This window comes from Copidosoma floridanum, unplaced genomic scaffold (assembly GCF_036245765.1).
Source record: "Copidosoma floridanum isolate Cflo_tuat_1 unplaced genomic scaffold, Cflo_Japanese_pri ptg000034l, whole genome shotgun sequence".
Lineage (NCBI taxonomy): Eukaryota > Metazoa > Arthropoda > Insecta > Hymenoptera > Encyrtidae > Copidosoma > Copidosoma floridanum.
Window position 1 is genome coordinate 8,233,276 of NW_028321911.1, and position 12,996 is coordinate 8,246,271.

The 12,996-nt window shown below is 31.6% G+C and overlaps 1 protein-coding gene across 1 annotated transcript in view; it reads left to right on the forward strand.

Annotated features, from left to right (window-relative positions):
* Positions 1-12,996, forward strand: part of LOC106637006 (CUE domain-containing protein 1) — a 158,174-nt gene that overhangs the window by 66,151 nt on the left and 79,027 nt on the right. Inside the window, exon 2 of the mRNA XM_014349623.2 lies at positions 4,502-4,883. Coding sequence (XP_014205109.1) covers positions 4,502-4,883 — 382 coding nt within the window. The remainder of the gene's footprint in view (positions 1-4,501; positions 4,884-12,996) is intronic.

The window sequence follows — 12,996 nt, forward strand, 5'->3', positions numbered from 1 at the left end:
TGAATGGAGCAGTATTTGAGCTGTTTATTATATTTATTTCTCGTTTTCGAGGTTCCATCAACTAGTAACAAAATACGTTATTATGCAAGCAGAAGATGAAATGTGAGCTAATGATTTTACTTGCCGAGCGTTACTTCGCTGCAACGCTTGTGAAGGATATTTTTCAGATAGCTTATAATATTTTAATTCGATTCTTTTTACGTAGGTGAGGCCTAACTTAGAGTGAAATTAAAGTATGTTGTCGTGTTTACTGAATTGAAAAATCGTATGCTTCTTGCTTGCTTTGACAATGGCTTTCTCGTCTCGGTGCTGTAATCCCTTGGGGTTGTCCAATCACAGTAGTATATTCAAGAATTTGTTAAACTTTTCAAGTAATTATCGAGAGACATACCCTGCTGCCTGGAGCCGTAATGACATGCTAAGAGAATTTAACTGTACAGAACGAGAAGCAAGGCAAGCTACAATTTTATTATCTGAAAACGGCATATTAACAGCTCCGAAATAAAACGAGGCAAAGTACTTCCTCTCAAAACAGAAAACTTAGTTAAAAATTTTTATGTACGTGATGATGTAAGTCGACTTATGCCTAGCTTGAAGGATTTCATTTCGGTGAAACAAGAAGATTGTAAAAGGATTCACATAAAAAAAAGATTATTACTTGGCGATTTAAATGATTTGTTTCTACAGTTTCAAAAAGAGCACGAAAATATCGAGATCGGTTTTACTAAATCTACTTTGCTTCGACCGTCCACTGCATTCTAGCTGGAAGCAATGGAACGCATACGGTTTGTGTTTGCGTACACCATAAAAATGTTAAATTGATGTTGGAAGGGACTGACGTGTCTAAATTAACAAAACTTAGCAAATTACAATTAAACAACTACAATGATTGCATTGCAGCCCTAGTATGCGATAATCCATCAGATGAATGTTACACGGGAGTCTGTCTTGATTGCCCGAATACAGCTCAATTGAAAAATCATTTAATTCAAGTATTTAATGACACCGATATTTGTGAAGTAAAATTCCAGAACTGGTTTTAAACTGATCGGTTTAATATAGCATCACAAACGCTAAATGCTCACGAATTCACTGCTTTACTCTGTGAAAAGTTAATGGAGTTGAAAATCCATGGTCATTTCTTAAAAAAATAATCACAGTCTTTTCAAAACCTCAAAAGTAACTTGGAAGATGGCCAATTTATCGTGTGTTGTGATTTCGCGGAAAACTATGCGTTCGTTATGCAAAACTCGACCCAATCGTTTCATTGGAGCAAAAATCAGGCATCTGTATTCACGATAGTTATTTATCATAAAGAAGGAGATGAAGTAAAACATAAAAGTATTGCCATTATTTTCGATAATTTAGCGCATGATACCATAGCCGTGTATGAGTTTAAAAAAATTATTGTCAATTATTTAAAAAAAAACTTTAATCCGAAAAAAATTTCTTACTTCACCGATGGAGCTGGCCCATATTTTAAAAACAAAAGTAATTTCCAAACTCTTTTATACCACAAAACAAATTTCGGTATAGCAGCTGAATGGCATTTCTTTGTCACTGCACATGGCAATGGTGCTTGTAATGGCATTGGAGCAAATTCAAAACGAGGCGCGAGAAGAGCAAGTTTGCAATTGACGTCGGAAAAGCACATTACCTCTGCTGAAGCTTTATACGATTGGGCAAAAAGTCACTGCAAAGAAATTGAATTTTTTTTTAGTGCGAAATCAGATTATGAAGCAACTTCAATATTTTTAAAAAGTAGGTTTAATAAATGCAAACTTATCCCAGGGACATTAAATTATAACGCAATCATTTCCATTGATAACAAATATTTTATGCTTAAAAATACATCTTTAGCCACAAAATACCAAAATTTTCCTAAAGTGAAGTTAGAAAATCTTAAGGCGACGAGTATTAAGAAGAAAAAATGTATATTACCGAAGAAAAAAACTAAGTGACTATTGTAAACATTATGTGAGAAATATAATTACAGAGTTATCGAACGGTGTAAACAATTTATTGCAATGTAATTATGAACGATGTAAATAGTTTATTTTATCTCTCTGTCAGTTTTTGATTAATAAATACATTTTCAATACTTTTGTTTTGTTAAATTCGATTTTGGTTTATTCCTTTTTTAATGGTAACTCATTAAAATAACATATTTATTTATTTAATTATTTATTTTGCTGTGTATTAAAAGTTGAATCAAAACAGCGCAACCTAACCATGTTCGCTTGGCGATAAATACATATAGCATACCATCGCGCGAGTCGAGCAGCAGCTCCCACTGTGTCGTTGCGCCCAACTTTGTCATTCAATATCTCGCTAAAATGAAAAAAGTACTCTCTGGAAATCACCATACTGACGTAAAAAATCCTGCTCTTTCGATTGGCGATGGTTAAAAAAATATTAAAAATGCCGTTTTTGAGATATAACACATTTTGTGTTTTTCTAGGTTAAATCGTCATTTTTTCAAAAGACCGATTGCATCACCGAAAAGCTGAGGAAAAAACACGTCGATCCTATGTTTCCATTATTTTTTCTCAGTTATTTATAATACCGCAATCGCGAGTTCAAAAGTACATGTTTTGGTGCTTGCGGATCGCACTAGGACAGTTGACGTGAAATGCCTCTTGTGCATATATTTTTCTTTAGTTTCATCGTAAGGCACCTATTGTTTTTGTGTATTTTGTGTTAGCCCGATAGATATAGATTAAATTAGAAAATTTTGTATCGAGTGCTTGTCTCCTGTATATCAGGTATATGCTTATACATGCAATTGTGTGTTACAACCAAGGTCCTTAGATTTGTAATTTAGTGAGGATATCGATGTAAAAAATTTTTCTTCGAATGCGTTTTCCCTCGAGAGTTATTTGTATGGTATGTAAGAACAGTGAAATTTCACTTACCAGATTCCTGTCACGTTGGTCAGTATAATGATGATCCTGTGTATCCCCATGAGTCGGCCACCGTAAACACAAATACTAACCAAACACATTGCGAATCTTGAAGTATACACTATATTCATCGAGAGTCTTTTTGAAAGCTGACCTATTGTACTTAGGTTGAAAAACATGTAAAAAAAGACTTAACGAATCTATAGTTAAAATTTCAAAATGTTATGACGTATTACTTAGAAAAATAAACAAAAAAACTTACTTCAAAGTCGAGATATTGACATGGTTCAATATGATATTTAGAGTTTTGTACCAAAAAGTTTTTTGGACGATAGTAGAAACATATATATATATATATATATATATATATATATATATATATATATATATAAGTCGTTAGTTTCCTAGCGAAAAAAATATATGACATATGGAAAACTCAAGCCAGAGATTGATTTCATGAAAAATGTAAGAATATAAAAAGTATATTCTCTTAATCATTTAGTTCTTGCAATTTTTTTTGCTTATGCATGACGGACAAAATATGATATTGAACCCTAACGGCATTTCAGTTTTTATATAAGGTATTTAGGAAAAGGAGGGGAGTAGAAAGTCGGAAAAAAAGTTTATTACATAGCAAGTATATTGAAGTATAGTTTTTGAGTCATGCACTACTTAAAACTGTTAATGTAAGCTTTACAAAATTATCACCAAGTTTATAATGAGTGTCATAGGCCTTTGGACCTCAAGTACCACTATTACTGTGTAGTGGACTTTCTTTGCAAGAATTTAATGTTTTAAAATTGTTAATTCAATGTTCCAATACAACCTTCTGCAAGTAAACGTTAAACAAGGATGGTTCAATAAATCCTTAAAAAATCTTAGAGATGATGCTCGTAGTATCGCAAATTTTCTGTTTTTTTGCAATTCTTTACTAGGTATCTGACAAAGTTTCAACGATATTTTTTCAATTGTATGATTTTTATTGCCAATTAAAAAAAATAACTAAAGTAACTCAAGAATGAAATCGCATGACATAGTTGAGGCATAAAAGTTTCGATAGGTGCCATACTTTTAATTTTGCATGAAAATTGGGTATGAAAAAAATATCTGCGAAATAGGTGCCGCATTTACTCTCAACTAAGAGTCTTTTTGAACAACTTCTACAATAGCTCTCATTTCCATTATACGTGTACTTAATAATGACAATGTTTTCTCACAGAAAATCGTACATTAAATTATCTAGATGTAAATATCCGAAGGATAGTTCAATCCCAGAAAGTACATTGCTGTACTATATTTATCTCTAGTCCACATTTCAATTACAAATTCTTTTCATACTTGATTTTAAAATGATATACAACATAAAAAAATGGTGTTGACAATGATTATAACAATGATGATGGCAATCATGATGATGGTAACTAATTTTCACTTGAAAGTTTAAATAAGTTGAGTGCTATAAAAGTGATTCTATAAGTACTTATTATTAGTAACTCAAAATATTTTAAGTTGAGATTTTTTTTAAAAATTGATTTTTGTAAGAGGTTTCAGAAAGTTTATTCTCTGAGTGTAATAGTTAAAGCCCCAATGTTTTTTAGGCTGTTTTAAGATCGAATCAAGGAGCTGTTGATATGACTATTGATCAATTATTGTCAATGAGCACTGATAATGAAAATGAAAAGATTCGCAGTGAAATTGAAGAAAATGAGGATTTACCATCAAGAAACATAAAGCTGACAACTTTTAGAGCTGAAAGCACCAGAAAAATTAAAAATTGGCAACCACCTCTTATTGGGCCGTTGCCTCATTCTTTTCTGCGAATCTCTTTTCAGGAAGTCGACAGTATTAATAGTTTGAATCTTAACTCTGGACAAGACTTTAGTTTTTTAGAAGATGAAAGCTTTGCTTTTTTTCTTCAGAATAAGGAATTTATGACAGAATTACGTTGGAATGAAGACTTTATGTCAACTTTGAAAAATGGTAATATATTTTTTATTTAAAATGATAAAATTTCTGTCTTGTATTTTTTGTGATATTTTTATAACTCATGACGTGGCTTGGAGGTAGAACATCACACTAACCGATTTTCAAGGAAGTTAACAAGCTTAACTTACTTGAAGTTTATCTCGTAGTTCATGAGCACTCTTACTGAAAACATGTGAAAATAAATTAATTAAAATTTTTATTCATGATGATCAGTGAGGAATTTAAAGTATACTTTGTATTACTTTTCAAATTTTTCGCAGCCATGTTTTGAAAACTACTCTAGCCTTTATAATAAAAGTCTTTTAAGTTTAAATTTGTCTTACTCAATTAACATGATCTTGTTATGTCTATATACTTTAAGGTCAAAGGTAGACTTACTAGACTTGAAGGAGGCTCTACCTCACTATCCCTTACCTTTCTAGCTCTCCCATATCCTAATAATTTTTCTTGCTTTTCCTTTGGTATACTTTAGCTCTTATTTTGCACTCAACAATCGTTTGTTGGCTAGTGAATATTTTTAAGTAAAATATACGTGATTTCATTTATTTATCTGATTTTTTTTTTTGGTAAACAGAAGTGTTTACTTGAGTACTTTAACAACTAACCTTATAGTTTTAAATCATATAAAAATTGTGATTCTGATTGTTTGAGTAATAGTGTAAATTGTTAGATGTGTAATCACTTTGGTTTGAAATACTACGGATACTTGTTTGTCAAACGTAACCCATGTCCATGCTGCCTCCATCATAACATTTATTTGGTAAATCAACAAAAAGATCAAGTGCAATCAAATAAAATTGTTTTAAAATACTTATTATAGAGGAGTAGTAAATGAAGAAATAATTAAATAAGTATATGTGCAATACATGGGAATGTGCAGTTACATTCAATGTCTTAAGACAATGATCTATGTATTGTAGCATCAAAAACGAAAGTTCATAATTTGACAAAACTGCTTTCCATATTTATTCACCTCTAAAAATGTAAATATTATTCTTTGACTTATAGAGCTAAATGTTTGGTGAAAATTCACAGAAAAATTCAACATCATAAATATTCGTAATTCGATAAATCTCGGATGATCATAGAAAATATAAGGTATTACATTTGAAAAAAAAAAACAGAAATATATTTATATTAAGATATACATTATTTAGTGATTATGACTGAAAAGACACATTTTAATTGACGAAACATTAAAGTGGTAGAATTGTGTGGACGTCTGTATAACTCCTGAATATCTGCATAATTACCCTACTCCATGCTTATAATTTCCCGCATAAGTCACTTTCTAAAAACACACGCAAACAGACGAATGCGCGCGCGCACACACACATGCACACACATACAGACACACATATATCTCCCAATATTATATAGTTTTTTTGTGTAGGGTAGTCATCATTCTTTCCCACGCTCTCCACACCTCCGAGCTCCTTCGAAAAAATAAGTTTGTTTCAAATATCCCCCCACAAAAAAAGTAAAATTTGATCGTTTCTCACAGGATACCGACATAGGTAAAAAATATGCTAAACATTATAATAATAACAATATATCTTTGTTATTATAAATGTTCGGGCACATTTAAAATCTACTGACTAACGACCGAACAATAACTCTCACATTTTTGTTACGTTGAGATAAAATTTTTATATACTTCAAGTGCTTGAAATGTGCCTTAGTATTTATTTATGTCTTGTAAAGTTTATAATTTACTGCTACTGAGATATTAATAGTACAAGAAAATGTAGCTATTTTTTCCACCGTTCAAAGACGTTCAAGCTAATTCCCAAACAAACCTATTACATCTATACTAAAGGCCGCGGTTACATGGAGTGGAAAAAACTAGTGAAATAACACAGCATCAGAGAAGAAAAATAATTTCCCTACTACTATTTTTATTTGTTGTGGGAACCTTTTTTTCTAACGTAATCTATCAGAGAGGGTACCATTTAACTTTTTTTGCGTCGTGGCTCTACGTTATTACATGAGCTGATGAACTGAAAAATAGTTACATGATACGGCCCTAGTATTATGTAAATAGGATTCCGCGCATGACAATGCACTCATCACAAGTTTATTACACCTACACCTTTATGGAAAAAAGGTGTACAGATTCGTATATACGTTTACAGCTGAGGTGTAGTTGTTTTGTACATCCATAATAAAGGCTGCGGTTACATAGGGCAGAAAAAGCCAGTGCAACGTCACAGCATCAGAGAGAAAAGTTAATTTCCCCTCTAATCAGTCGGTTTGATCGTGTTTTTTTTTGGAGTTAAAGTTCTCTAGGCTCGCCTTATATGGGTAATTAACCCGTGAAACGACCGAGCGACTGTACGCAGGCTTGTATACTTATAGCTATGCGCTCGATATGCCAGTGCAAAGGAAGCCATCGTAAACAAATAGGCTGGTGGTACTAAAGAGAACGACAAAGTCCGGTGGACAACAACAACATTGTTGTTCTTTCTCACATTTTCACTGCACTGTAACGAAATGAACACCATATGATAAATCATATAGGCCATTCTACTCAAAATTGCATATTTCATGTCCCAGTCGATTACACAGTCGTTTAAGGAGATATCGATCCGGAAATATTTTTAATTATTCAAAAGATATTAACTGCTGAAGGTAAAACATAATGTAGACCATATATAAGTATTTTTTTAGTTTGAGATGCAAAAAAGGGCTAAATTAGCGTAACGAGCTCATGACTCATTCGAAAATTTTTAGTTTTAACGACTCCTGGAATCAAAACACAGTTTTTAATTTTTGAAGTTATACTTCTGTAGGTGAATCAAAGATTTCAGATTTTGACCTTGAGAAAAAGTGTGACGGAAGTGGATTTTTCTTGATTCTTCCCTTTCGCCCCACCCCTCATGACGTACTTCCGGTTTCCTCTACACCACATAATGCCACACAATTTAAATTTTATGAATTTCATTTCTTTTTCTTTCAACCCATTCTATAAAAAAAAAAAAAAAAAAAAAAAAAAAAAAAAAAAAAAACAAGCAAACAAACAAACAAACAAACGAAAAACAAACAGTTTCCAAAGATATTCGAACCCCTGACCTCTTACTTTCTGGCTGCGGCCCTTACCTACTCTGCTACAAGAAAGCCCATTAGTAAGTAATCAATTACTTCATGTTATGGTACAGTTTGTAACTTATATTTAATTGTAGCTTTTACTAAATGTACAATAATTTATTTGGTTTCGTTATCAATTAAATAAATAAACAATTTACTTAATTTAATAAATTTTTAAAAATGTTTTTTAAAAAAGCTTGGAAATGAGTATATTTTAGCAGAGTACCCTTCCAATTAATTAATAAATATTTACTTCTACGTATTCAATTTGTTACTTTTACAGTAAATTAATAATTTTTTTTACAATTCTTTCATATTTTCTCAAAAATTTCAAAAATTACAAAAAAATTTTTTGTACTGTACAAACACAATACTTAATTTTTATTGTTTTACTCTCTTACAAATTTTTCATTCGTGATTATAGTGATTTTTTGGCCGTTCTTCATATAGTTTGTGGGGGAAAGTTCAGAGAAATGATAGGAATTCTAATGTGTACAGTAAAGCTAGCAAGTGTTTTTCTCATGTGGATGTACTCACATACATGCATTTACGCACACTTCATCCCCTTTTTCTAAATTCATTTGAAATTTAACTTGTGGGTCCATTCAAAAATTCAATAGGTTTATCTAAAAGTAATTTTTTGTACCCAAAAAATTCGAGAGATTCCTACAAATCATGTAAATGCCGTTTAACGTTATTTTTTTATTAGGTTACATGTTAAGTATCGATTTTTTTTAATGTAATGTATTTAAAATAATGGCATAGTCAAACAAAGTACAATTTTTGTGGGTATTTTTCATACTATTTTTTATACAATATATTATTTTTATTGTATTGTGCCGTAATATATTGTTTATAATCGTTAACCCATTAAATATTAATTAAAATCACACCCAATCAACTTAGGTATACTCATTCCCACGATAATTGCACCATTTTCGTACAGAATATCGTTTCATAAAAGGTAAATTTATATTTATAATTATATTATCTGCCATATAATTTTATAGGAGTACAACTTCTTACTTGGATACCCAAGCACCCACTGTCTACTGGTTTTATGGTATGAGGTCATAAAGTTACTGGCGCTTACAAAATTTTTACGTATTTTAGATAGCCAAAAAAAGTTTTATCCAAGAGTTGCATGCCGTTTAAGTTGTGGGACAGACATCTTATAAATTGAAAATTTCAATGGAAAAAACTCTCACAATCGCAAGCAATTGAATATGGGCATTCCAATTAAAACATCTTATATTCTACAAATGTCAAGAATGTTGCAGGAATTTTTCTTCTATTTTTCCATTCCAATAAGCCAGTTCTGCAGGCTCGCGAATTTGAAGATTCTTTTTCGCCAAAATAAAAACTAACGCCCGTAACGCTAAGGAATGTTACGTTCCTTTTTTTAGCATTAGGTTATCGACTCGGAAGGTGGTGGGTTGAAATTAAGCTGTTTTATGTATGATATAAGTGCAGTGGCAAAGCCTTATTTGCGTTTGGTGTGTTACAATCTCGATTTTTCGACGATTTTATAAGAGCCCGTAACGCTCCTCTTTTTGCTAAGAGCCCGTAACGCCATCCCGTAACGATATGAAACGCATTGTATCTTCAATGAGTCTTAGCTTATCGGCTGAAGTAGTAATGTACATAATATTAGGAACACAGTACATTGTACAAGACAAGAATAAAGTTAAGTTTTCACTCTAAGTGGTATCATCATTATTTTAAGATGATTTTTTGAACCCGTAACGTTTTTTTTTTTAAATGAGTCGTGTCATATCTTTGTGCCCTGTTTTATTGTCGACTTGGATAGTGTAGTATATAATAGTAGGGATTGAGTACATGTTATAAGTGCAAGAATACGGTTAAATGTTTACTGTGAGTAGTGGTACAGTCATGATCTTAAGACAATTCTTTCAACCCGTAACGCTTCTTTTATTTATAAGAAAATCGTCAAGTACATGATGTAATCAATTATAATGATAAACATCTTTAAAAAAATCATATTAGGCTTTAACCAATAAAACCAAAGAATAACCATCGCAGAGTGTTAGAGTCTAAGTATCCTTCTTCAAAAATAGGGGGTTGCACGAAGCGTGCAGAAAAGCGATGTATATATATATAAATCTTTCTATATTATATAGCTTTTTTCTTAGGGCTGTCCAAACATCATCTCCGCACCCCCCTGGTCCCTCGACAGCCCCCCTTAACCCCCCACAATACAAGGAAAAATAATTTTCATTTCTGTGAATTTAACCCAACAAATGTTGTATAAACCCTTCATGACCCCTATTTTCCCTCTAAAGCACCCACAAAAATTTATTGCCCATTTTACCCACCTTCCACGACCCCCCACAGAAACTTAAAATATATTAAGAAAATGTTATAACCCTGTTTTAAAGGAACTATATTAAAGAAGGGTACATATAAGATAATTTTCTCAACCAACAGCCCTCCCCCACATCTTCTTAAAACTTAAAATGTATTGTGAAGATACTTTGTCATGGGGTCATTATGAAATACTTATTCCCACAGCCCCTCCACACCCCCTAAATTAACTTATAATTTTTTGTGAGATTACTTTATGATTAAGACAAAAGAAGCTTATCCGCCACTTTCCTCCACGAAAAAATTAGAATTTTTCTTTGATACCTGTTATTTTTATATTTGTCGACACCTTTCCCCCACTGTACAATAACTTCAATTTGTGTTTTTCCATTTCATTAGTTTTTGTCCAAACAACAATCAATTAAATTATAAGTAAAAAAACTTTTCCAACAGACGTAGTTAAAGAGATTGAAAGTCTCAATGGGACATTAAATAACATAACGTTTAATTCCTCTTAACTAGTACATATAGTATTTTTAATTTACTTCCCACACCTTTTGGTAGATGGTGATAGCCCGTAGAAAGCGCAAAAATCAGTTTATAATAAATAATTTATTTATCAAAAGTATTACGAAAATTATTAAAATTATCCTGTTATAATATTTTATCTTGAAATTTAACGCGTTAAAAATTTTGATGAGAACTTGATGATTTAAGGTTGTTGAATAGAAAAAATTGGAAACTTTTTAATTTTACTAATCAATTTTAAATTGGAAGGGGGAGTTGGCGCGTGGAGCGCTCAAAAGGGCGTAGCCCTACTATATATATATATACTAGAGGGGCTAATTCCCTCTGCGCGCCAACCTTCCACTAACAGATTAAGTAGACAAAATAACGACATTACTCGTGTATTTATCAATGCAGGCTGATAATTGAGGAGCTGGAAACGAAAAGGGCGCATAAGTTGAGAAACACGTAAAAGTATTGTCCAAGGAGTAAATTTTTCAAACTCACCATATCGATTTTTAAAAAATACTAGCTTGTATAGAATGAAAATCCACACCTTTTTTACTTTTACAACTTTTTGAATCAAGTCGTACTTTTTGAGATAAAAAATAAAAACCGCATTTCTTGAAAACTCAAATTCAATCACTTTTAAAAACATAAATTGCTGTTTCTCAGTCAATTATGATCGAAATCGTTTGAAATTTAGTACGGGTACGTGGAATGTCTCAGCGCTGCCGATGAATTAATCAGATTTAGTTGAATTTTTTATAATTAATTAATATTTAATTAGAAGTAGGTAGTGCACGGATTACGAAGGTTGTCAACTTCAATGAAATAAAGTGTGCGGGAAAGTTTCAGCTTGACAAAACTTTCAGCGACAAAGTTGTTCCTCAATATTCGAAGAAGTTTTCCTAAAAGTTTCAAATCGATTTATCAAAAAACAGCCGAGATAGAGAACTTTTTGTAACAACGTGCACGGATGGTAGGCAATAAGCTGTCACCGGCATGCAGCAGACGGCCTAACCTGATGTTGTTGTTGAGCTGGGCGACCGCCTTGGCTCAGTTATTGTCAGCTGTGCACGTTCTATTTATACAAAGTTCTATATTTCGGCTGTTCTTCAAGAATACCTACGCTCCTGAAACGAATAATATAAATGATGAAATCTTGTAAAGAATTGAAGACAATACTATAGTAAGCAACTTTTCTGAATAATTTTATTTAGTTTAGTCATTAAAATTTCATTTAACTATTTTATTAAAATTTGACTGTATTCTGTCTAAGTAATTTTAATTAATAATTTTCTGTTGATTTTTACATCTGTTTTAATCTGTTTTTTGTCTTGAGTTACTGCTCATCACTTTTTAATTCCTGCTCTTATGCTTTTTTTATGTTTTTATGATCACGCTTAATTTGTACTTTGCTTTTGCCAGCTGCTTTTAAGCTTTTTTTTCGTTCAACAATTTTTTTCAATTTAATTTCTTTTTTCTGGCTAATAGAATCTTCGTTTTTTTTTCTTTTTGGCTCTGTTTTCAGTTTGTTTTTATTTTCTTGATCAATGTCTTTTTTAACAATCTTTCTTCCTACTTTATCAAAATGTTCTATAAAATATGTTCTACTTTGTGGACTAACATACTTGAGTAAACTTTCAACATCTTTTATTTTTTCACTTGCTAAACCAACTATAGGCGGTGATACGCAGCTGATACTATCAAATTTAATAATTGGCTCTATTGTAAATGATTGTGAATAATTGTCATAGTTTACATAGATATCAACCTTTCCTTGTACGTAAAATTTAATATGAAAAGCTTTGCTGATGTACAAATTTTTTATGTCACCTTTGAATATTTTTTCATAATCTATTAGTTGATATTCTTTTTCTTGCACGATAATAAACGGCGGCTCTCGAGCACTTTCGATGATTTTGACATATTCTTGTTGAGTTTCAATTCGTTCAAAATGTTTCTTTTTCTGTGAATATAGACCGAAATTACGATCACACTGGTTAAATGAATGTCCTCGAACAGGGTATAAATATTCAATTTCAATATTTAACTCTGATGCTAAGCTAGAAAAAAACCTTAAAATCATATAGTTACGATTTTGACCGCCACAAGCGTCAGAAAAGAGAATAATTTTTTTATGAATCATGGGCTTAAATTCTTTGTTAATAACGAATGAAACAAA